Here is a 26,656-nt window from a genome sequence, read left to right as displayed (position 1 = left end):
TTCCACCTGTTGGTGATGGTATCAATGTGTTATCATGGGTGAAACTTGCTAGTGTGCTGTGTTCAGTACCTTTCTCATGCATGTAGTTAGGGTGCCGCACCCCCTTGCTAACCAGAGGCTAGTTCTGAAAAAGGCTCTCTTCTTGCAACATCTTCTTTAACTTCTTATGTAAAAGAGGCTCCTTCCTGACCATTACCTGGCTTTAGTGTCACTAATATTTGCTTGATTCTTATACTCTAGATCATGTGGTCTTTCCTTCCTCTTCCTGTGTTCGTTCCTCCTCCTGGAGTATGGATGCATAACTTGTGTCCTTCCACTGCTTGCTTTTGAAAAGCTAGGTTTTTAATTTTTCTTAGCTGCACCACAAGAATGTGTGTTTTCCAGCTGTGTTCTTCTCTCCCCTAAGTCACTGTGCTCCTTTTTCTGTTGCCTATGTCCTACTCCCCCACTACCTCCCTGCGTTGCTTCTCCCCACTACCTCCATACTGCTCTTTTACACTAGGCATACCCACGTTGTTGATTCCCCAATCCTATGCCATCTGTGTTGCTTCCCCCCGCACCCTCCATTTTGTTTTCTCCAAGGGGTGTGAGTGCACCTATGAGAGGTGCATCGATTTCTCCAGTGGCTTTCTCCACCCCCTACAAAAAAATGCTTATGCATGATTTTGTGTCTTTTTAGTTACTGATCCAACACAAATGCATAACGAAAAGGAAAAAAAATACCATGTCATAAGTTTTATATTAAAATTCTTTAGCAATGTTGTCTCGCATCGGGGAAGTTGTACAGCAGGGCTAAAGAACATTGGCAAAGCCAATAGATCCCAATGGCAAGGCCTTGTGGTTTGGTCAATGGTTGTTTCTTTTTTGAGGTGGGGGGGAATATAGAGTGTTGTTCCAGTTCTTAGCACTGTTTACTAGCCTGGAATATATCCCAAAAGCTGTCCAACTTATTTGCATGCCTTATTCTTGGAATGGTATTGAAAGCTTTATGGAATTAGATGAACTCAAAGTCATATGTCTGTGGTGATCTCATTATTGCGTCACTCATACTAAAAATTCAGCTCTATTTCTCAGGCATGTCTTTAAACTTGTGACATCATGATACACTTGCTCTTGTGTTTTACTTTTCGCAAAATATTTGATTAATTGTTTCTTGTAGGAGTGCCTCTGCTATAACTTCGGAATCTTTTTTTTTAATTTTACAGGGGCCCATCAGTTTGGCAAGCTTGGACACTGATGTCCCACTCCTAATGAAGATCAACGTTTCCATGCTTAGCAACAAGGAGCATATCCTACAGATCATGCCCGCCATAGAACCTCTCAGCAACCATGTGCGTTACGCCATCTCCAGTGGCAACGAAGACAAGTTTTTCCGCATCCATCAGAAAGATGGCCTTAGCTTCCTGCACCCAGCTAAGAGGAGGACTTTGCCCGGCATTTACAACTTGGAGATAATCAGCGTTCCCATATACAAGAAGAAAGAGCTAGAGAAACTGGAAGAAAACCATGATGATAACTACCTCGTAGGGGAGCTGGGAGAAGCTCTGAGAATGAGGTTGCACATGGAGCTCTTCTGACAATACTGATAACTTGGACAAGTCATTCAAGTTTGGCCTTTGCTTTATTTATCCACCTGAGCATGTCTACATTTTGAAAGCTTTATGAAGTCAATGACTTTTATTTCTAAAGGATTTCTGTCGAAGTTCGGTCAATCCTATACACCACTGCATACTGGTCTTTGGAAGAGGGAGAAATGTACACAATGCCATGGCCAAGACCTTGAATGGAATACTAATCATGGTGCCTGTATTTTTTTAATATAACCTCAGTTTAAAAAACTATTTAAAAAAGGTAATGTTTAAGAGGCCAACTTATGGCACTAAATGGCAAGGAAACAAAATGAAACCCACTTCAGTAATTTTTCTAATAAGCTGTTTGTAACACTGTCAGGTATTTTGCTATAGCTTCTAATTGAAATAATAGATGCTTATTTATTTGAATGCAGTAATATATGAAGAATAGTTCACTTTGTTAGCAAGAAATGGGCGCTGTTGTTAGTTTAGTACAGTTGAACTTTCAATGCATTTTTATAAAGTAAACAATGGAGTGCAAAGAAGACTTTAAATATGTTACTGTACCTGAAATGCAAGCAGTATTTATCTAATGTAAATGCATCGGGAGGCAAACCAGACCTGTGCAATATCTTGCTCGACCTGCAATGTCGAAAACAGATCAGATAATTCTGCCATAAACTTTTCAAAACAATCTTGGATCAACAACCTTCCACGTCACGCCAATGAGGACCCCACAAAAACAACGCTGGTCCACTGTAGCAAAATACCTTAGCAGTTTGTACCTCCAAAAGCACAGCAGACCAAGATGTACTGTACCTCCTTCGGACGATCTCGAGGAACTGTATGCTACCGCCACACCTCGCCCGGACAAGATTTATCACATGAAAATGGTGCTCTAGGGCTGTACTTTGATGTAGACAGCTCAAGGTTTGTTCTCTGAAGAGCATACCGTCAACATCTTTCTGTCTAGTACTGGCCTTAAATAATGGTACCTTTACTATGGGCTGGTTCAGCACTGCCTCAGCTGTGAATGAGTCATTCCGCGTGGACAAGGAACATTGTTAATCTGAAATCTGCGTGTCTCGAATGGTCATCGTTACTGTAGTTATAAACCACGTGCCTCATTTTTGTCATAGCCTAGTCTCTACGAAATATGTATGTACAATGAGCTGATGTGTTTTGCAGATGTTATACTTTTTTTACTAAATGTTTCTATTTTTTGTTTCAGTGGGTTTGCAAAGTGGTGCATTTTTGTTAAAAACTGGTATCAAAATGTACTGTAAAATGACGTTGTAGATGAAACTCCCAAAACATATGTAAGCTAAAAGGTGTTTCAATAGTTCACAAGAAAAGACCAAATATTTTTTAAATATCACATTATTGAGGGTTGAGCACATTTCAATAAACAAGGTGTGCTTTTTATACATATTGTTATGAAGTAAATCTTTATAATGTATGTGTTTAGTAGTAAACCACTCTCTTATGTTCGACACTTTGTGATGGTAAACCCAAATCTTGTGTCTAGCGTTTGTTTTATCAGTGCTAACATTTTATTACCAGTACTTTAAAATATACATAGAGCATGCTTTGGTTTTGTACCAGAGCCATATTAGCTATTGGCTATTTGGAGTATCATTCCACCTCATTTACAAAACAATCATTGCAATCCATGAGGCACTATTTTACATTTAAAAAGTTCCATCCCTCATCCATTCATTAAGTATTGACTAATCCGCTTGTCTATCCATGCACTCACCTATTCATATATGCACTCATTTATCCATCCATCCATGCACCCAATCACTCATTCATCCATTTATCAACCCTTTGTTTGCTTTCACGTTCACCCACTCATCAAGTAACTCAAACACACAATCAATACAAAACTCATTTCATTCAAATAAAAGTCAGCTGTAACGGCTTTGCCAATACTTGCTTGGGAAGGTGCCTTTGTCTGCCCATAGGATAGAGGCAATTCACCCTCTACAATAATAGGTAATCTGATAGAGACATTGTGTCGCAGTTCCTTACCTTTGAACTTCCAGGCTTTAGGCTGGATCCGGAAGATGTTTCTTAGCAGTACCCCTGCGTGCCGGTAGGTGGTGTTGGTTCCCCCAAGTGACATTGTAGGCTTTGTGTTTGTTGTCGTAGTGACGTCAGCATCGTCAATATCACCGGCACTCCGGTAAGCTGATGTCAGTACATTTCACAACTTTCCACGCCAGAAGCACGGAGCGATGAAGTGACAGACCATGGTGAGTTAAAAAAGAAGCTAGGGCCCTGAAGGTGACCAGTCATGACACTAAAAACAATTTCACAGTGCGGGAGGATGTGTGTGTCGGTAAGGAATCTGTGGCTAGATCATGTCTCGATCAGATAAGGCATTACCGAAGGTAAGTAACTTGTCCATCTGAAAGAGAAATCTTGCAGCAGATTTCTTACCTTTGAACAGACACCCAAGCAATACCTTACCCAAAGGATGGACTGCGGAAAAGCTTTTTAGCGGCCAAACAGGGTTTTTATATATATATAACAAATACAGTTCCTGACCGCCAATTGCGAGGCGGATCTCACCGGGTATAGACCACTTCCCAGAAGTTCTTCATTCAGTAACGACCCAACACAACCAAAGTTCGTGCAAGCAGTATTCTTTCTTTTTATTTAATCAATTCATAGACTAATGTCTCCCATGACGCGTTTCGCTCCGTGAAGGAGCTTGATCTCATGACGCGCCCCAACAGGCATTGCAAATTTAAAGTGCTTTAAAAGTCCAATCAGCCGAAAAAAATAGACTGAATGGCGTAAAGTGTGCAAAATAAACATAATGACAAACCATGGCAACAAAATCAAATATGTAAAAGGTGGTTTACATAGTGGGGCTAATTGAAGACTGGTTTTGTAAGAATAGGGCTGATACAAATCAAAATATAGTTGACACACAATAATCACAATTCTGGCAAGTGCCTTAATAATTGCAAACTCAATAAAAGGAAGAAACTTATCACAACCTACAACAAAAATATGTCAACATAATCATAAGACTGGTTTTGTAAGAACAAGGCTGATACAAATCAAAGTATAATTGATATACAATAATCACAATTTTGGCAAGTGCCGTAATAATTGCAAACTCAATAAAAGGAGGAATCTTTTCACAACCTGCAACAAAAATTTGTCGACATGATCATAAACAAAATATAAACCAAGGTTGATGTCTTGGAGTTATTGAATAAATAGTAACTGAAAAAATCCCCCCCAGAAAAAATGTGTCAATGCTAGATTCGATCAAACTGCATTTAAAAGCCTTTGTATTGCACAAATCCCCACATAATAGTTGATGTTAACAACTAGTATCATTAACATGAGAACAGTTGTGACTATAGCACTATTATAAGTAAAGTGCAAGTGTAAGTATTAACAATTCCTAATGAATATGTGCTATAAATCAACAAATGTCAAAATAAAGTGCAAATGCACGACTAATTTAAAAAAACCACCACAGATGTAGATAGAAAAATCTCACATAGATGCTACTATATGCCAAGGTAGTCATTAACCCCTTGCATGCTGATGACGGCCCCCAGCCGTCATGCACTACAGTGCTCGTGTGCTGATGACGGCTGCGGCCGTCATGAACGCACCCACGCTGAAATCTGCAGCACAGGAGCAGAATCGGCCCAGCATGGAAGGGGTTAAAATACCAAAAAAGTGCTGTGCAATATAATCAATTTCAAAAAGCATACAAAGTACATCTAGCAGCAAAACAGAGGCTCAATGTATGTGAACCATCAAATAGTAAACAATTATTTCTACAAAAAAAACAGCTATGAAGGTAAGGACTCAATATGCAACAGTTGAATGGTAAAGCTAAGATTGAGACAAATACACAATCCAAGGGCACCATGATTACAAAAAATTGTGTAAATCTTCATTAATGTTCAAACCGTTAGGAACTCTGGTATCTAAAGATAGAATGAAATGGGTTTCTTTTTGTCTAAGCTTTTTGTCACGATTCCCGCCCCGTCCGGGGTTAGGGACTGAACCTAGAACAGTATACTCTAAGTCTTTAAGCTTGTTGTCATGTACAGACTTAAAGTGTCTGGCCACCGGATAGTTACTGTCAGAATTGACGATGGCGCTTACGTGCTGTAAGATACGTTTGTTTACCGGAAGCTTCGTGCTTCCGATATACTCCAAATTGCAGGTGCATCTAAGTTTGTAGATTACATATTCTGACCTGCAAGTTAAATATTCACGAATTGGGATCTGTTTATCACTGAAGGCAGTTTTATAATGGATGCCATTCTTAATAAAAAATTATTTGCTCAGAATGGCCGATTGTTATGACTGACAACATCTTAGGTCCCATCATGCCAAGCCAGCCTGCAATCACTTTTCGACGGGCACCCTCCATGATGGATGCCCTTGATAGAACCATGCCAGAAGTTCCTCCGAAGAAAACCTGGTTATCTAAAATGGGTATCTTCAAATGCACGTCTTGTCACGAATTGGGATCTGTTTATCACTGAAGGCAGTTTTATAATGGGTGCCATTCTTAGTAAACATACAAGCACGACGACGTGCATTTGAAGAAACTCATTTTAGATAACATGATAGCACCTCATTAAAAAGCATTGCAGTTAATAGAAGGTTTTAAGACTTTAGTTACATTATAAATCATTTGTTGATGGTACCGTACCCATTTTAGGAATTGTGTATTCTAAGCTGATTTTACCATGTGAAAAAGCCTTCTGCTGGGATATCATGTATCATGTTTTTCCCACAGAGATTTGGAAGGTGATCTATAATCTAAACTGAGAGCAGATATTCTGTAAATTCACATGATCTTTCTCAGTCATGTGAGAAATAAGTCTGACATTCTCAGTAAAACATGTACATCCAACAAGGGCAGAGACTGTCAGTTGATTCTTTTGTGTTCTACTGCAGCTTCCCAGAGTGTTCTAAAGAACAACTAGAGTGCTAACAGCCTTACTTATGACAACAGTATAGCACACTTGAGCCATCTTGATTGGAATAAAGTGGTAACTCTTAAAATTAATTACTTTAAAAAGGAACACAATGAGGGGTTTCATTTTGCCATAGAAAGTATGTTTAGTGCTGCAGAATGAAAAAATATGTCACATTTTAAGTGACTTCTCAAATCCTCTTCTATTTCATTAAAAGAAATTCTGACATGCAGACTGAAACATGTACTTTCAATACCAGCAGCAGACTTCCCTGGTGAGCAGTAGCTTTACTACAGTGATGTAGGGACATTAGCTTTGCCCCTGAGGCGGAAAGCCGGGAGCTAGATCTAGCTGTACGAATCTATTTTAAATTGCGTCTCATTGCCACTGCACCGTTTTTTTCAAATTGTTATTTTCCCCCACCTTGTGTGCACCCCTTTAACTTTGAGCGTGTAGGCTCACCTTCATTTTGCCACTTCAGGGACCGAGTATTATCTTAGCTTTTTAGCCGATTAGGAGCTGAAAGCTATGGCGGGGCTCGGAGGGGCCGACTACTTTGGCGGCCATCTTGGGGTGGAGCAGGTTGCTGCTCTAGTGGTTGGGAGGAAGCGCTTGACACGACGTGCTAAAGCGGATAAATTGAGACGGCCTTTCCTACGCGCAGCGTACGCGGTAGCGGACGCGCCGACCCATGCCAAAGGAGCGCCTAAGGAAAGCCCGTCTGTGCCCGTCCGTGCCAGGCCGGGCTAGGACGTGGATAGTGACATGGAGAATGGCACTCCCTGTACTGGAAAAACTTAGCTACAGTGGCGAGCAGCTGCGAGCTATGAGAGGTTGAACGACCGATATATGTCTCAGACCTTCCCTTTTAGAGGATGTACGGATTTCCTGCACTCACTGCACTCGTAGTGGGCTTGCGAACGGTAAAATCAAATCTTACTCATTTGCCCTAATAAATTGTCGGTCCCTTCCGAAGCGCGCGGTGGAAATTCACCTGCTTTTGGAGGAGCGAAACCTAGATGCCCTTTTTTTGAACGAGACGTGGCTTAATGAGGCATCCGATCCTGACATAGTTAGGGCTTTACCAGCTAGCTATTGGACCGTGAAAAGGGTCGAGGAGGAGGAGTGGCTATCATTTATAAGAACACATTTCTATGTAGAACATCCAAGAGCCCTCTGGCGGACTGTGAGAGCCTAGGATTTTCGATTTCTTTCTCCCCCATATGTACTCTCTCTGGTATTCTTGTCTATAGGCTACCGGGTGCATATAACAGTTTCTGCAACAACCTCCTCAACAAGATCTCCCTCTCCATCAGTAGTATCCCTAATTTCTCCATCATGGGTGACCTTAATATACAGCTTGATAACTCAGAGACTTCTGCATCACAACATCTAGTGGACACCCTAGGGGTAGTCCAACTTAAACAAATTGTCTCCGGACCAACGCACTCATCAGGTCACTCAATCGACCACTTCTTTACTAACCTGGGTAATATCAGCAGTGATCAGCCCATCTTTGTTCCTTGGTCGGATCATGCTCTGCTCTCATTTGTCTGGTCCCCACCGGTTCAAAGTCATTTAGCTAGCCTTTCAAAGAAGTCGAGCGGAACATGGTCGAAGCTATCCGCGGAGGAATGGGACGTCGCCTTGAAGAGGGTTCCCCTGGTCCTTCACGACAATCCCGTTATCGCCAACGCTGCCTTCAATAACTGGCTAGATATTACCTTAGATTCCACCCTTCCCAAGAAAAAAGTATGCCATCGGTCTGGCCCTAATAAGAAGCTGTGGTATTCTGGGGAATTAAAGGGTCTTAAACAATGTTGCAAACGGGCTGAAAGGAAATGGAGGAAAGATTTTTCAGTCGTCAGTAAAAATGAATACAGATTAGTGCTTAGAACGTATAAGAACCAATTAAAAATGCGCAATCGGTGTATTTCCAGGAAAAGATCTCGTACGCAGCTAACATGCCCAGGGAAATCTTTAAAATATTTCAATCCTTGGTCTCCCCCCCACGTTCCATTAATGCCTCCCCTGACCCCCAGAATTGATGTGACGACCTCGCCTTCTTTTTTGCTGCCAAGGTGACTAACATCTACTCTGGCTTTCTCACAGGAGTCCTGTCCCGATGGAGACTGGGGACACTGTTCCTCTTGCGGTCGTCCCAGATTCTCATGGAAGTCTCGATTCCTTTCCGTTACTCGATCTAGCCATGGTGGAAAGGCTTCTTGGCAATCTTAAATCCGGTTCCCCCATGGATGTTGCGCCGCCCTCAGCACTCAAACAGGTTTCGGCGACTTTGTGTCCCGCCATAATGCATGTCATAAACTCCTCCCTGCAGTCAGGGGTGGTTCCCCCTACTTGGAAAATGGCTAAAGTCAAGGCCCTCTTAAAAAAAAACAATCTGGACCCTGAAGATCTTTCTAATTATAGGCCTATTTCGATGCTACCTGGGCTTAGCAAAATAGCCGAAAAATATGTCAATCAAGTGCTATCCTCATTTGTAGAAACTATGGGAGCACTCCATCCTACCCAGACGGGATTCCGAGCCAAGCAGGGGACGGAAACTGCTCTGGTGGCAGTGGTGGAAGCGACCAGGAGTATTGTGGATGCCGGAGGCTGCGCTGCGGTGGTCCTGTTGGACCTCAGCGCAGCCTTCGATACAGTCAACCACCCCCTCCTGGTAAACCGTCTCCGTCGGGCGGGAGTTTCCGGAATGGCCCTCAGATGGCTCCAGTCCTTTTTGTCGGAGAGATTATTCTCCGTCTGTGAGGATGAGGTGTCATCGGAACAACGTCCACTGCATCACGGCGTTCCCCAGGGATCCTCACTCAGCCCCACCATGTTTAACATCTACATGAGACCTCTCGCTGAGGTGGTGCTTCCCTGGGGAATACAGCTTGTCACCTACGCCGATGATACGCAGCTGGTTGTCTCACTGGCCAGGGATGACACCTTAGGCCAGGGGATTAACCACCTGACCCCCTTTCTTACTAAGGTTTTGGACTGGATGACGGCCTCATTCTTGAAGCTAAATGGGTCCAAAACCGACATCATGCTGCTAGGATACAAAGCTCCCATTAACCTGGACCCCTGGTGGCCAAACTGCCTGGGCCCTCCTCCCACCCCAAAGACCCAAAATAAAAGCCTTGGGGTCTGGCTGGACTCCACCTTGGGATTTCAAGTGCAGGCAAAAAAAGTTGCTGCGACCTGCTACGGCCTGCTCAGGGTCCTTAGGAAGGTCCTGACTCTTCTGCCGTTTGAGGCCAGACGCGTGCTGGTCCAGTCGTTGATTCTCTCCCAGCTGGATTATGCAAATGACAGTCTATCCTGGGGCCCCAGCAGGATCTATTCAAATATTGCAATCTGTGCAGAACTGCGCAGCACAGTTACTCATGAACGTTCCCAGACGCAGCTCGGCGAAGGCCTCACTGCGGTCTCTCCATTGGCTGCCGATACAGGAAAGCATCCTGTTTAAAACCATGTGCATGGCACACAAGTCCATTTCCAATAATGGCCCGGCCATTCTTTGCCCCCTGTTTCGCCGTCAGCAATCTCTTAGATCCTGGAGATCCAACCAGCGTAATTTGCTGGCAGTCCCGAGGGTGAAGCGGGCACGCATGGCCGGTCGCCAACTCTCTCTCCAAGCAGCCATGTTTTGGAACACACTAACTGACAACATCAGGCTTGAATCTAATCATCTGGCCTTCAGGAAGCTACTGAAGACATTCCTGTTTCATTGAGTGTCTTTACAGCGCTGGGATGCCTGAGGGTAGCCATGAGCTATAGAAGAGCGTACTCATTCATTCATGTAATGAGTAACTAGAGTGCTAACATTCAGAATGTATGGCAAATGTGTGACACATTTTGATTGGAATAAAGTGGTAACACTTAAAATATTTAATTTGCAAAGGAACAAAATGAGGGGCTTGATTTTGCCATAGAAATTATGATTAGTGCTGCAGAAAGAAAATTTAGGGTACATTTTGACTTCTCAAATCCTCTTCTATTTCATTAAAAATTTCTAACATGCAGACTGAAACATGCACTTTGAATACCAGCAGCAGACTTCCCTGGTGAGCAGTAGCTGTACTACAGTGATCTAATAAGCAACTACAGTGCTAACATTCTGGATTTATGGCAAATGTGTGACACATCTGAATGCCTTCTTGATGGAATCAAAGTAAAAAAACTAAAAGTATTTCCTACTGAGGAGACTGTAGTAAATAAGGAAATTAGGAAACTCCATAACAAATAAATCTCCCAAGATGGCCACGAGAGACAAAGGAGCCCAAATGTAGCACAAATATCACCCTGATGTAGCCCGAGTATAGCCCAATGACAGAATGTCCTAGAGTGTTCCTAAAGAACAACTAGAGTGCTACCAGTCTTACTTATGACAAAAGAATGGAACACCTGAAGCCATCTTGATTGGAATAAAGTGGTAACACTTAAAACATTTAATTTGCAAAGGAACAAAATGAGGGCGTTCATTTTCCCATAGAAATTATGATTAGTGCTGCAGAAAGAAAAATTAGGGTACATTTTGACTTTTCAAATCCTCTTCTATTTCATTAAAAAATTCTGACATCCAGACTGAAACATGCACTTTGAATACCAGCAGCAGACATCCCTGGTGAGCAGTAGCTTTACTACAGTGATCTAATGAGCAACTAGAGTGCTAACATTCAGAATTCATGGCAAATGTGTGACACATCTGAATGCCTTCTTGATGGAACCAAAGTAAAAAAACTGAAAGTATTTCCTACTGAGGAGACTGTAGTAAATGAGGAAATTAGGAAACTTCATAACAAATAAGTCTCCCAGACGTGGGTTCCGTGCTCTCCATGCCACTGGATTCAAGCGTCGCATACCGTAATGCGCATGTGTGGTAAATGCGCGGGAGCAGGAGTCGCGGACTGGTTGCATACCAATCGCACACATCACGTAATATTAAATGTATATGATGTAACTGAAAAACACGCAGCCGTCGCACACTGAATGCGGATCCTTCATGACTTTTCTAAAATGGCGGCTAGAATCTGCGCACCCACTGTGCTGTGTACGCTTTGGGTGCGCAACTCAGATAAAAATTTGGAGAAAAAAAAATGAAAAAGAAAATAATATCAATATATTAAAAGAAAAAAAAACTAAAAAATTAAACAATATTTCAGTTTGATATTTTTTTTGTTGCAATTTTCAGAAAAATATATAATGTTATTTAATGAATAAAATATTTATAAATAAACAGTTCAAAAACTGTATCAAATCAGTACAAAAAAATAGGTATAACTACTACTATACTTAAAAATTAGCATTTAAAAAACCTTTGAAATTCACTGAAAAAACCATAGGTTTCAGAGACGTTATAGTTGCAAATTAGCATTTAAAAAACCTTCGAAATTCACTGAAAAAACCATAGGTTTCAGAGACGTTATAGTTGCAAATTAGCATTTAAAAAACCTTTGAAATTCACTGAAAAAACCATAGGTTTCAGAGACGTTATAGTTGCAAATTAGCATTTAAAAATCCTTAGAAATTCACAGAAAAAACCATAGGTTTCAGGGGTGTTATAGTTAGCTGGACATTTCACTCGTACAAAGCCATAGAAATTCCTCCTTAATTGTTAGTTCTGCTAACTATAACTCGCGCACCCAAAATGCACTGCTGATGATGTCACATAATACATCATTCATGACATGGTCAGTGACATCACTGATGACATCTCAAATGAGATCACTGATTGCATCACTGATGACATCATCCAAGTGACAATCTGATACACCTCATCATACACTAGTATAACCTTTCATCACTCACTGTAAAATACAGAGTACCATATTTGAAACCATTGACACACCAATACCAGTTACTACATACCCACTCACTGATTCCTGAGTCTACACACACAACTACCCATTCAACAACAGAATCACTTTTACATGCAGTCACTAATTAATAGAACACTATCAAATGCACTTATACACATATATAGACATTGACACATCAGCAGTCATCTTAGTCAGTTATGCAGTCATCCTACTCACTCATGAAAAGAATTAATCACACGTATATTTACTCACTTACACAATTATACACACAACACCTCATTTATTCAAACACATAGTAACTCATAGTTAATATGTTAAAAAATCACCATTAAAATTATACACTCATTCATATAGTTACTCTCACAATCACTGACTCTTACATATACTTATTTATATACACAATATACACAAACTCACATACAATGCCTTTTAATTTTTTACTTTGTTGATTATGTACAACTAAAACATATATTCGCTCTCCAACACACAAATAAATATACTCAGTCACCCAAACAACTGATTCCACATGCACTCTTAAACCTATACCCCTATTCAATCAACCATTCACACATCTATGCATAGAGTTACACACACCCCATCCAACCACACACAAACTCAGGGTCCCTTACAAATACTCACTCAACTAATCAATAACTAATATAGACACTCATGTAGTTGTTGACCAATTGATGCAGCATGTTATACAACAACAGAGACAGTGATGCATAAATTCACATAGTTTAGTTACTAACCCATGTATTAAGTGAGACACTTTTAATTACTCATTTAAACAGACAGTCAGACAGCTACTAAATCTTCCATCTAGACCGTTATATATTCAATCAATCTTCAATACAGATTGGTATATATATATATATAATACATATTTAAATTTCAAACTAAACCCCATTCACTGAATGATGTCATCAGTATATATTACCTACTGTCAGTCACCAGTAGGTAGTTATAGTTAGAACCTAGCTTCCATAGGAAAAGCATTTTTTTGATTTGCTAATAACTTTGGCGTCATTTGATGAATCTTCGTGAAATTCTCCAAAAAAAACATTCTATCTAGGACCTGGTAGGCTACTTGGCCACCAGTGACCTTCATGGTTCAAGGGGACTTAATAGGGATGTCATAGTTAGAAATTAGCATATAAAACCATTGAAATTCACTGAAATAAACATAGGTTTCAGGGACGTTATAGTTAGTTAGACATTTTACTCGTACAAAACCATAGAAATTCCACCATTATAGTTAGTTCAGCTAACTATATCTCACGACCCCGCAATGCACTGCTGATGATGTCACATATTACATGATTCATAACATGGTCAGTGACATCACTGATGTCATCACTTCTTTAGGAGTGGTACACACGGAGCTGGCCCTACACACGGGGCTGGCCCTCGTGTGGTCCTGAAGAAGAGCTTTAGGGGAAAGCTCGAAACATGTCGATCCAGTACTAGGGACACCATACTCATTACAGTTAAGTCTTTCCTTAGTATTAACCCCTGATTTTAAAATGTACTGACTAGGAGCAGGAATAAAATATTAGCTCACTAGCTAGGTATTTTTAACCTATTTTTTCCCACTCCACATCACTGCCTCACACATATTTTCCAAAAACTAAGTGCTTCTACGAATTTCGCAAGTTGCAGCATGCCTCAATCCGCAGCAGATTGAGAGGACCCCAATGATGATGCATGCCACCTAGGGGTAACCCTGGTGGGTGAGGGGACTCCAGAAAATAACTTTCTGGAAAGAGGGTTTTTTCACAGATGTTCACTGGAATCCCTGCTCTTCCTATGGTAGGTTTCTAATTCTGGTTCCGGATGTTGTGGAACACCATTTTTACAGGGACAGAGGTGTCCGCGTCCCAGAGTTTTTACAGTTTTAGAATAATAAGATTGTAATAAGCATAGTTGTAAAAGACAATTCTGAATGGGTTGTCGATATCTGGCAAGTGGAGAGAAGTATACATTGAAATTAAGAGGGTCAAGCATTGAGTCATGGGGAGGCACCTCCCCTTGTGGTAAACGGTGCTTGTCAGAAAGGAGAAAGCAAGACAATTTTGGTTCAACCCTTAGGGTAGAATGTCATCCACTGGTGGGCCATATCAGGTTGCTTAGGCTGTGTCCTCTCCTGGTGCTTACGCACAATTATCTTCCTTGTGCCAAAGCAAGAACCATTGTGCCGTGGTGCAGGGGTCTCTGTGTTGTAGGTAGGATTGTTTTTGTGCAGGAAGGGACACCTTTCTGCACAAAAACAATTCTCAGAGGCATTTAACTCTTTCCAAGTATAGAAACACACTTAGAAAGAGCAAACAATGAGAAGAAATAAAGATATTTCTCCTTTTTGCACCCCTGATGGGAAGGCTACAATTCTGACGCAATCCCAGGTTTACCAGTGTTGGTATATCTGTGAATGCATCAGAATACATGGGTGGATGCCTTGCATTGCAGCACAATTACAAAGACAAGCAGGGTGGCCTTGCATGACTTGGTAAACTTGAATCTAGGTTTTGCGTTCTCCTGCTTTGCCTTGTATGGCACAAGGGTGATGTAAACCGTTGATAAATTTGTTCCTCAGTTTCTTTCCTAAGTCTATCTGTGCGAAGGTATTTTTGTTCAAGGAAGGAAAAGGTATGAAAAAAGGCCACTCTTTCAACTATCTTATCCAGAAATAGCCATTGGAAATATGTATGTACTTTTTTTGGGTCAGACTTTTTGAGTCCTTGAACTTGAGATATGGATTCCTAGGTCGCTGACAAACTTTCTCGATGATAAGGATGAATTATTGATCGCTCTGGTCAGGATCTAGGGAGAAGAAACTGGTTAGGATGATGCTGGTGAGCCGACAATGCTCATATCATTGATAAGTTCACAATTTTCTTCGGTGGAGAGTACGTTGAAAGAACAGAGTTTTAGTTGTGTCAAGTTAAAATTTCCTGGCAAGGGGAGAGCATCAGTGATACATTTTGAGGGAAAATCTGACTCACGCTTTTTTTCATGAAAAGGTTCACCTTGGTGTTGCAGAGATTTTGGGGGTGGTAAAAGGAAGTTGAAGTACTGTCTAGATTATGGAAAAGAATTCTGAAAATATTAGTAGATTAGCAAGCACTCTTACATTTCATGCAGGTTGCTTTATTTATTCTGTATTGTCAATGTACCTGTTTGTTTGCATTGAAGTTTACTGTTTTCCTCCAATGGAATTTGAGGCTACTACTTTCTGTTTTCCTTAGCTTTACATTTGAGCTGAACCAGCCAAACTTCTGGTGGAGGGCTGTGACATGAGGTTTTGAAGGAAACAACTAAGAGAACCACCTTTGGAAGTGATTAGTGAACATTAATTGGTCCAATAGATGAGCAGCAGACATGTCTGACTAGTACTAGCCTAGATTTAAATCTTTCAATGGTCTCTAAGCGTTCTTGAGTTGGAGGCAACTGAAGATGGAGGTGCAATTTGATGAAATGATGGTCACACCAGTTAGGTAGTATAGTTTCTGGCAACTAAGATAAGTCTCCTTGACAGTGCATTTAAAATGTGACTATAATGTGTGAAAATGAAGTGCTGCAAGGTGAGATTAGGTCGAGCCTCAGTTCCTTTGAACCAACTACTGAACTCTCTGGCGATACATACATTTAAATGTCAATTATAATATCAGAGACTGAGTCCAGGAAGGTGAGAAAGTGGGAAAGTGTAGGTGTGATGGGGCTTAATAGATGAGGTGAAATGAGGTGGAGAAGGAGTGGGAGGAAGGGCATAGAGAAGTAAGAATCCTAGACTGACTTCTACACTGAGTACTCTTGAATGCTAGATGCTAGTATGCTTTTTTGTATAGCCCTGTTAGTCACCTCCACATTTCTTGTTCAGGTAATTTCTGAGCCAGATTAGGCACTCCTACGGAATAGCCTTGTGCAGTATACATGCAAACCATTCTTCTAGCAGTGCTTGTGATGAAGGGGAGGTCAGGACATGTATCAAATATTCGGTCACAGATAAGGATGCTGTTCTTGCTCAGAGATATTGCATTGATTAGGATGAAGGATGCCAATGTGGATCACTGGACGATCAGTTGGCTGATTCCTGATGGATTAGATGGTAATTGTTGTTGCTGGAAAACCAGCAGAGGATGCAATGATGTGATTGAGGTCATCCCTTGATCTGACGCATCTGATGAACAGGAGTCTGTCGATTTCTCTATCGAGTACTCTGACTGTTTTGGCAGCAGAGGCTATCAGCATGGTGGAATTGGAAAGAATGGTGAATGATTTTGCTGAGGATGTGGTAACAAGGACTGGATTATCGAGGCATCAAGAGATATTCTAGAAAATGACCACTGGTCTTTTGACTATTCAGATGGTTAATCTTGGCAAGGAGGCTGTAGAATCCATAAGCAAGGTGCAACTGAAAATTCATCAGGCTGCTCCAGGAGGCTGAGTAGCAACCTGACAAGGCTAGGATGGATAGGGAATGATAGAGGAGTGAATAGTAATAGAATATTGGTAGTCGAGAGATTAATAGATACGTTTGGAGGTAAGTGGAGACGAGTAGTTGTTAGGGAGAGTTGAAAGGATGGCACAATGGTAAAGGTGAGAAGGAGGCAACAGGTACTGATTCTGTTGGAGGTCAACATGGAGAGGTAAGTGAAGTTGCTCTGTGACTTTTTGAAAGGCATTGCAATGCGGCACATGAAGGGAGAAATAATTATAAAGAGTTTGGGAGAGATATAGGTGAAGGCTATGATGGGTGTGGAAAGAGTGATGACGTGTCCGATTTGCAAAGGTGAAGTTAGAGCAAAAGTCTAACTTGTGCAAAAAGACTAACTTTACTACTTTTCAGTAGTCTCAAAGGTAATTTACTACTAGGAACTTCACTACTAGTAAACTTACTGCTAGTAAACATAACTACTAGTAAAAACTACTAATAGTAAAGTTACTAGTAGTAACTTACCTTTGTGAATACCGATAAGTAGTAACGTTAGACTTTACCTTTGTGATTCAAGCCCAAAGTTTGTAAGCAGAGTAGAGTTGGACAAAGTAAAGTAGGAGATATATTGAAGCATTTTATGGAGAAAGAGAGGGAAGTAGAGATTGTTTCTAATGGGACATGAGAAAGAAGTGGGTGAGGGAGACCTGTTTGGTGTCCAAGGGTCAAATGTATTGAAAGGAGAGAGTGTGAGAGAGAGAGAGAGAGAGAGAGAGAGAGAGAGAGAGAGAGAGAGAGAGAGAGAGAGAGAGAGAGAGAGAGAGAGAGAGAGAGAGAGAGAGAGAGAGAAGGAGGGTGCCTAGAGAGCACCAAGATGGGTGAGGCCATAAATGAGATCTACGACATGTGTAGGGGAAGGAAGATGATGCAATGGCTGAAACAGCAAGGGAGAGCAAATCATGGATAAAGAAGATGGAGCAGTAGGAGGGAGAAATGGTTTGGAAAAGGAAGAGATGATAGAGGGAGGAGCTGAAGGGTAAGAAGGAGAAAGGAATATTATGTAAGGGGGTAGAGGCCTCTCACTGAAACATCAATGACAGTGAGAGCCTTGTCACTATTTCAAATTGCTTAACAGCGAGGCATTTTGGGAAAGATACATTTAACTAGGTGAGGAGGACATGGCTAGAAAAATGAAAGACTAAAATTAAGGGGTTCAACTGGCAGTAAAATGTGGCCCACTGAGTGCCTCTATGCAGATCCACCCCCTTAGCAGAAGTACATCAACTCTGTGACACCCCTTTGTAGTTCCACACAAAAGCGGGAAGGAAGAGAAGCTAGCTGAGAGGTGACCACTTATGTTTCTAATGAGTCCACACAGGAGTGAACAGTAGTTATATCGTGAAGTCTATATGGTGTAATTCTAGGAATGACAGGAAGGTAGAGCAACGGAAGAGCTCTATGAAGTCCGTCTAGAAACGAAGAGCCTCATTTACAAAACAATTACGCAAAGATGTTGTGTGGGAACACCTACAGCAACACCCATGGAATGCCCCTTTCACACAGAGTAATGCATGAAAGGGGCCCATATTTACAAGGCCATGAAAAGTCACACAGGATGTCTTTACGTGGCCTTGTAAATATGGGCAGGAGCACTGCGCCGCCGGAGTATCAAAAAAAGTGACGCACCAGCGGTGCAATGGGCTGGTAAATGAGTCCCCTAGTGAGACGCAACCCACAAACAGAATCTGTGGTCCTCTGAGCGAAAATAGTAAATGAAGTCTACCACACTTTAATCTATATGGTGTTCCACTCACAAGTGAAAGGAAGGGGTCAGCCAACTATAAGCATCTGCGTATTCCACTGAGGAGCAGGAAGAAAAAGCAGGTCACTGAAGGCTTGAAGTAGTAACCAACCGAAGGCTCTAAGTGGTACACTCAGGACTGCAGAGCATAATCCAATGAAGTCTCTATTGAGTCCACACATGGGGAAATGTAAGGCCTACCCTCTGAAGGCTCTAGCAGGTCCATGAAGGAGTGAAAGGTGAGCTCCACCACAGAGTGAAAGACAAATAACACAGGGGCATATTATCAAGGCGGGCGATATGCAATTATCGCCGCTTTAGCGGCCGTTTTAAGCTGCAAAGCAGCAATATTTTCATCGCCCTATTAGCAAGCTGTCGCTAACAGTAGTTAGCGACAGTTTGTAGGCGATAGCGAGTGGTTTGGGGCCCGCTTTGCATGTCAGCGATATTTATCGCTAATGACATGCAAAGTGGGCGTACCCAACCTGTTAGCGAATGAAAGCAGTTGCTAACATCGATATCGCCTATTATCAACGCAGGCGTAGCGATTAAAAAATTCACGCTAACCGCGAATATCACTGAAAACGAACGCCTGCTCAGACCAGTTCTTTAGCCATTATATCCAATGGGAGGTGGATATTCTGGCTAAGTCCCCATTGGCGATAATGTGTGAATATCGCTGGATTACCAGAGATATTCACGCATTTTGCCGCTAACGCCGGAAATGTTATCGCATTTGAGATAAACGATGCTAATAGCACGTTATCTCTGCGATAAAATCCGGCGATGCACGGCGATGGAAAAAATGTCGCTAAGCTTAGTTATCGATAAATATCGCTACTTGTTGATAATATGCCCCCCAGTGAATTCTCTATGGGTCCCACGCAGGAGTGAAAGAAGAAGCACCTCCCAGAAAGGGTCTGTGGAGTGCACCCAGGAGGCAAATAGGAAAACTAAGTGAGATCTCTATTGATAAAACCTAGGAATGAAGCGGAAAGTCCAAGTGGTTTCCTCGCTAACACAAGGAATACGGTAAATGTGCTCACCACTCTAGGTCTGGTCAGAAACAAGACAATGGCAGCTTACCTGATGCAGGCTGAAATCGGTAATGACAGAGATGTTTTAAGGCATAGGCAAAGTGGGCTCTAGCCCAGGGCCCCAGCCTTTCAGGGGGGACCCTAAAAGAGACAGCTCTGTTCTGCCGAGAGTCTTGCCCTGATGACCTTGAGTCATTTTTAAAGAGATTGTTCGTTTTTCTATTATTCATTATTAATGTGTGAGAGTCTATTACAGACATTGTGCAGATAAAATGTGTTTATGTTTCATGCAACATCCATATAAAAATGTTTTTTAGATCAATACAGGACCTCACATATGTGAAATGGGAGGGTGTCACTGAGATTATTTGCAGTATTATTAGAGAGCTGCCGCTGTGTTACAATACTGAAAGCACACACAACTATCCATGAATATCAGCTGCACACACATTTAGAATTTGAACAAAGAGTGTATGAAAGAGCTGAAACGGGATCATAAAATCAAAGCTGTTCCCAACAGAGACCCCAAAATACATTTGGCCCAGAGCCCCCAAAATCCTTAAAACGTTCCTAGGTAACGGGGTCGGCCAGAGGCTAGATAGTTTAGATAGTGATCAGCTGGAAGGAGGAGGGTGGCTCAAAGTCACAAATCTGAAAAGAAAAGCGAAGTAAGTAATGGGGGGCACCGACTACACAAGTAAAAGCTCAAAGTAATGCAAGCAGTACCAACCAGCAAATATATTTCTTGCAAAAAATGGGTGTACCACCTAATTTCCAGAACTGTTTAGAACATAATAAATGCAGAATGTTTCAAAGAGTGTCAGAAGGAGAGATCTCGCCTGGGGGCATTAGCGAAAGAGGAGCTAAAACTCCGTTCTTCTAGCGAAAGACAGACTGGGCACCGACCTTTCTGATGAATGAAATGGAAGTAAAACAGGTGCATGTTGCTTCTTTTCTATTGGCAAGATCAAAGTGGAGGGCTGTGGCCCACTGTAAGTTTGTACCAGGACAACTGTGTCCTCTTGAAAGTCAGTTGTTGTAATTTACAATATGAGTAATTGGCTTGTCACATAAGCACTACAAAAATGTCGACCCTGCTATGTAAGCTGTGCATTAGTTCGTTCTTTTTCCATCCTAGCGTGTGAACTGTTAAAAAGCGTGCTTCTCTAGGGGCATCTCCAGCTGGTTTAAGCTAATTCCAAACGAGACTTCCTTAATTGCTTCAGTGTTTTGAACAAGCCCGTGGCTCTGGGAAAGCGTGCGTAATGATAGAAATATTTGATAAGTTAACAAGACTCTGAGCGTGATGAATTGTCTGATAATATTTCAGTTGTTTTAAAAAAAGGCACGTGGAATATTTTGCTTCAATCTTAAATCCTCATTCTGAGTCCTATGACATATCTAAATTGTACAATTGCATTCCGATTGCAGCTCAAAATCCATTAAGATCTATAATTTGTCTCCCCTGTCCAAATTTTTCGAGGTACAACCCCAAAACATCTCTGGGGGGACGGGGCACCTGCTGAGAAAGTGGAAAACATGGGGTTTTAAAGACTAAGGTGCATATTTATATGAAAATGGCGCAGCTCCAAGCTACGTCATTTTCAAAAACCCTGGGATGCGCCATATTAATAAGAATATGGCGCATCCCTGTGCTCACCCTTGCGCCGGGGCTTAAAAGCTGCCAAGCACAAATGCAGGCATGATTGTGTTTGTTCAGGAATGTATACCTTCCTGCACAAAAACAATCATTACTTGCATTTTGCTCCTTCTATGTGCGCTGCATTAGAAAAAGTAAAAAACGAGGAGAAATAAAAGTATTTCTTCTGGCTGTGCCACATTAAAGCCTCCTTTTCAAAGGCGTTCGTTTTTGGTGCTGCTTCAAATTTACAGATCTTGTAAATTTGGAGCAGTGTCAAAAAGCCATGAGTGTTGCTGGGAACGCCCACAGCAACACCCATTAGACCCCCCTTTGCAGCAGCAGACTGCATCGCAAGGGCCATATTTACAAGGCTGTGTTAAGCCATGCTAAGTAGCTTAGTGCAGCCTTGTAAAAATGGGCTAGCATAGAGTGCCACTGGATCGTCAAAAAAAGTGATGCTCTGATGGAGTTAGGGGCTTCTAAATATGCCCTTAAGTCTGCAGATGTTCCCCTAGTGTGACAAATAAGTTGCAATCACCCATTAAAACCCCCGGGGATAAACAGGGCAAGCTGTGCCATTAGTAGAGCCTGGTGCAACAGTCTCTGTTGGTGCCTTCCCGCCACACATACAATGCATTTTTTCTTTGGTGCTGTTTGTTCTTCCACAGCTGTGTACTTTGCTTCACTTTCCATACAATCATAATTTCAAGGGAAACAACCATTACAACTCAGTCATTACAACACACTACCTTTACAACGCAGGTGTTACAACGCGACTGCATTTACATTGCATGCCATTACAACGCAGGCATTACAAGGTATGCCATTTCAACGCCTTATAAGGTAAGTAATGGAGTTTATGTTAGTTTTAGGGTGGGTATGGGTTTGGGGGTACATGGGAATAGTAATCTTTACCCCTACACTATCCAACACTTACCCTGCTGTTGCACTCACTGGAGTGGGAATAGTAATTTTACCACTACACTATCTAAACTTACCCCACTATTACTGTAAAAGTATTATGAGTTGTTTTGATATGTGTTATAATGGTATGCATTGTAATTGAATGCTTTGTAAATGTAGTTTCTAAAAATGTGTTGTGATAGCATGCGTTGTAAAATCATGCGTTGTAATGGATGCTGCGATATAAAAACCACGTTGTAAAAGCATGTTTTGTAAATGTTTGCGTTGTAACGTGTCCTATTCTAATTTCAATTGCTCTTTGTGTGGCCTTTGCTCTGTCTTCAGACTTCTAAGTCATGCAGTAGGCACATGCTTCATCTGGGCTCTGTAACAGGAAGAGCAGAAGAGATGTGAGGGATTATGAAGTGTGTGGCAAGGAGGAATCAAACAGAGAAAGGACTAGAGGTGGGCAAGCGCTTGAAGGCTCTAGCTTGGCTCAAACACACAGAGGTAATAGGATGAATACTGAAAATCGCTTGAGGTACCATTCCAACATAGAGTTCTTTTTCTGACCATGCCACCACAGTTTGGACCTAGCCATATGCAAATCAGCCTTCACCATGCTGCACCAACAGGAACTGTCCAGCCCGAACTGCCAGGCACTGCCCTCCTTGAACCAGAACACAAGCAACCCAAAACAAGTTTCATCCTGATTGGGTCTTGTTAGTCGGGAGTGGCTTGGGTCCAGTAGAAGAGTGAACATGGATTCCATGTCTGGGTACATCCTCGTCACTGAGGGTGTACATCAACACTCACAAAAGGTGATGGGAGAAATGCCTATTTTGTGTCTAACCACTGGCAATCACTAGGGAATCATTCCAACTCATCATTCTTTTGCCTACCATGCCACCTTAGCTCAGACTGCTTATCAAGTCACATCACATTTGACATGTTCATTGATGACACCACTGGGGACATATAAAATGACATAATTGATGATATTATTAATGAGATCATGCAATGATCAGTTTGCTCTATGATTCTGACACTGAAAGGAATGTCGTGAGCTATTTCTAGAGCAAATTTGCTATTACTTCTGTACTGTTGATGAGTATATGCATTTGAAAAATGTTTTCCCCCCTAATAGACTAGTGTGTGTGAGGAGGGTGTAGGATATCTGTGAACAGCTGTCCATGTGAATAAAGCTGTGTGTAGTAGGGACTTCACCTGTTAACAGTCTTTGAGAGTCTGTAGGTAATGGACTCTACATGAAAAATTGTGCACAGGCCAACCGCTGTGCAGTAGGGGCTTGGCGACCTAGTGGGGGCATGGTTGTCTAGAGGGAGCTCGCTCACCATGAAGGGTTGTACACAGGGTGAAAGCTAAGTGTAGTAGGGTCTTAGCCACCTAATGCAACTTTGGTGCCTGGAAAGAGTTGCTTCTTCACAGTGCTGAAATACATGAATTATGTCATTTCAGATGCCATCACTAATGTTATCAATGCAGTCGTTGAACATGTCATGAGTGGTGTAATATATGAGGATATAAGCAGTGCATGGAGAGGGCACGAGTTATAGTTACCTGAGGGCTCGTTTTATAGTTAACTATACCTAGTGAAATTCAGTGGTATTTTTAGTTTAAAATGTTATGTTGCAATTTACATTGTCACCTAACTATAACCTCACTTTTACCTTTGTTTTTTTCAGGGGATTCCTAAGGTTTTTTTTAATACCTATTTATAACTGTCACTTTAACCTTTGTTTTTTCAGTGAATTTCAAGGATTGTTCTTTACTTTGAGTGACTCTCAATATATAAAAGCGTTTGCCAAGTGGTCATTGCAATGTGTGCCAATAAATACCTAAATAAGGCATTTGTAGTGAAAACAATGTTGACTTTTTCTTTTCTACTTCTCAAGCCACTAAATTCAGCTATAAATGCAATCACAATGGGACCCTGCCTTCCCAAGCTGATAAGTAAATGCTCCAGTTCAAGTAATGGTTCCCAAAATCATAAACATTTTTCTGGGATCATATCCTATAGACCTCAGGAAATATATCATACATTTTTTAAGCATTTCCTGGAAGTTGATGGGAACTTCAGTGTAAATGAACAAAGGCCCCCGGCTATTCGATATGAGTTCGGATGTATGACGTTACAACGCATACTTTTACCACGCCTACCATTACCACGCATTTTTTACAACGCAGGATCCATTACAACGCATACCATTACCACGCATGTATTTACAACGCAGGTACCTTTACAACGCATACAATTACAACGTAAGTATTGGTAAGTATATAATATTTTTTAATATTTAATTTAATTAACATTAATATAATGTAATTTAATTTAATTTAATTAATTTAATTTAATTAATTTAATTTAATTTAATCAATTTAATTTAATGTAATTTAAATTTAATTATATTTAATTTTTACCCTGTACCCTTTTACCCAAAAACCCAAAACTGACCCTGAACCCAAAAAAATACCCCTTTACCCAAAAACCCAAAACTGACCCTGAACCCTAAAAATACCCCTTTATCCAAAAACTCAAAACTGACCCTAAACCCTAAAAATACCCCTTTACCCAAAAACCCAAAACTGACCCTGAACCCTAAAAATACCCCTTTACCCAAAAACCCAAAACTGACCCTGAACCCTAAAAATACCCCTTTACCCAAAAACTGAAAACTGACCCTGAACCCTAAAAATACCCCTTTACCCAAAAACTGAAAACTGACCCTGAACCCTAAAAATACCCCTTTACCCAAAAACTGAAAACTGACCCTGAACCCTAAAAATACCCCTTTACCCAAAAAATGAAAACTGACCCTGAACCCTAAAAATACCCCTTTACCCAAAAACTGAAAACTAACCCTGAACCCTAAAAATACCCCTTTACCCAAAAACTGAAAACTAATCCTGAACCCTAAAAATACCCCTTTACCCAAAAACTGAAAACTGACCCTGAACCCTAAAAATACCCCTTTACCCAAAAACTGAAAACTGACCCTAAACCCTAAAAATACCCCTTTACCCCAAAACTGAAAACTGACCCTGAACCCTAAAAATACCCCTTTACCCAAAAACTGAAAACTGACCCTAAACCCTAAAAATACCCCTTTACCCAAAAACTGAAAACTGACCCTAAACCCTAAAAATACCCCTTTACCCAAAAACCCAAAACTGACCCTGAACCCTAAAAATACCCCTTTACCAAAAAACCCAAATAATATTTTTAATAAAATAATATACTTACCAATACTTACGTTGTAATGGTATGCGTTGTAAAAGTACCTGCGTTGTAAATACATGCGTGGTAATGGTATGCGTTGTAATGGATCCTGCGTTGTAAAAAATGAATGACTCTCAATATATAAAAGCGTTTGCCAAGTGGTCATTGCAATGTGTGCCAATAAATACCTAAATAAGGCATTTGTAGTGAAAACAATGTTGACTTTTTCTTTTCTACTTCTCAAGCCACTAAATTCAGCTATAAATGCAACCACAATGGGACCCTGCCTTCCCAAGCTGATAAGTAAATGCTCCAGTTCAAGTAATGGTTCCCAAAATCATAAACATTTTTCTGGGATCATATCCTATAGACCTCAGGAAATATATCATACATTTTTTAAGCATTTCCTGGAAGTTGATGGGAACTTCAGTGTAAATGAACAAAGGCCCCCGGCTATTCGATATGAGTTCCCTTAGGCAGGGATCAAAATGTGAGTGTAAAAACCTAAAGCAACTCAATATATGATCAAGAACTAACCATAATTCATGAATGGACCTTAAGGAACATAACCTCAATAAATACAAAATATATTTTATTGAAGTAATGCAATAAATACTAAAAACAAATCCACATGCTTACTACAATCGCTTACTACTTGCTGTAACTGACTCTCACTACATTGTGGTCAGCCTGAAACCACGTCTATGTCTCAGTTAACAGTGACCATAGACTATCCTTGATGCTTTACTTTTTCTTATCGCTTTTTTATTTAAATCTTTAAAAAAATCATATTTCCACTTTTCCTCTTCGGATTTTTGTCATTTTGGTGTCATTTTCCTCATTCTTTTTTTTTTATTTTCATAAATTGAAGTCGGATTTTTATTGTGTTAAGCCTGTCTGTTTTGTGCCATAGCTACCAGTGGTTCAGCTAAGGTTTAAATTACGAACATCTTTGACTTGACCTAACAGGTTAGTGATTTTATTACTTGTGGTGAACACCCAACCCAGTTAATAACTCACTTTCTTACAGTGGGCATTTTGGAAAAAGCAAAGGACCAGTGCAGATCTGTTTGTGGAAGATTTGATTGCAAAGTAGCCTTGTCAAAAGATAATTTCTTCCCTCTCTCAATAGAGCTTTACCTGTCTGCACAGCTACAGCTCTATCGGGGGCGTATATAACACAACTCTTAGATTTCTGTGATAGTGATGCCATTTACAAGCAGCCAGGGTG

General features: G+C 41.0%; 1 protein-coding gene across 1 annotated transcript in view; it reads left to right on the top strand.

The window, feature by feature from the left end:
- Window positions 1-3,000, top strand: part of FBN2 (fibrillin 2) — a 1,174,837-nt gene extending 1,171,837 nt beyond the window's left edge. Inside the window, exon 65 of the mRNA XM_078675609.1 lies at window positions 1,206-3,000. Coding sequence (XP_078531735.1) covers window positions 1,206-1,577 — 372 coding nt within the window. The 3' untranslated portion in view covers window positions 1,578-3,000. The remainder of the gene's footprint in view (window positions 1-1,205) is intronic.
- The last annotated feature ends 23,656 nt before the right edge of the window (window positions 3,001-26,656 follow it).

Source organism: Lissotriton helveticus, chromosome 2_1, assembly GCF_964261635.1.
Source record: "Lissotriton helveticus chromosome 2_1, aLisHel1.1, whole genome shotgun sequence".
Lineage (NCBI taxonomy): Eukaryota > Metazoa > Chordata > Amphibia > Caudata > Salamandridae > Lissotriton > Lissotriton helveticus.
The sequence above is the reverse complement of the archived record's forward strand: the minus strand, read 5'-3'. Positions and strand labels throughout refer to the sequence as shown.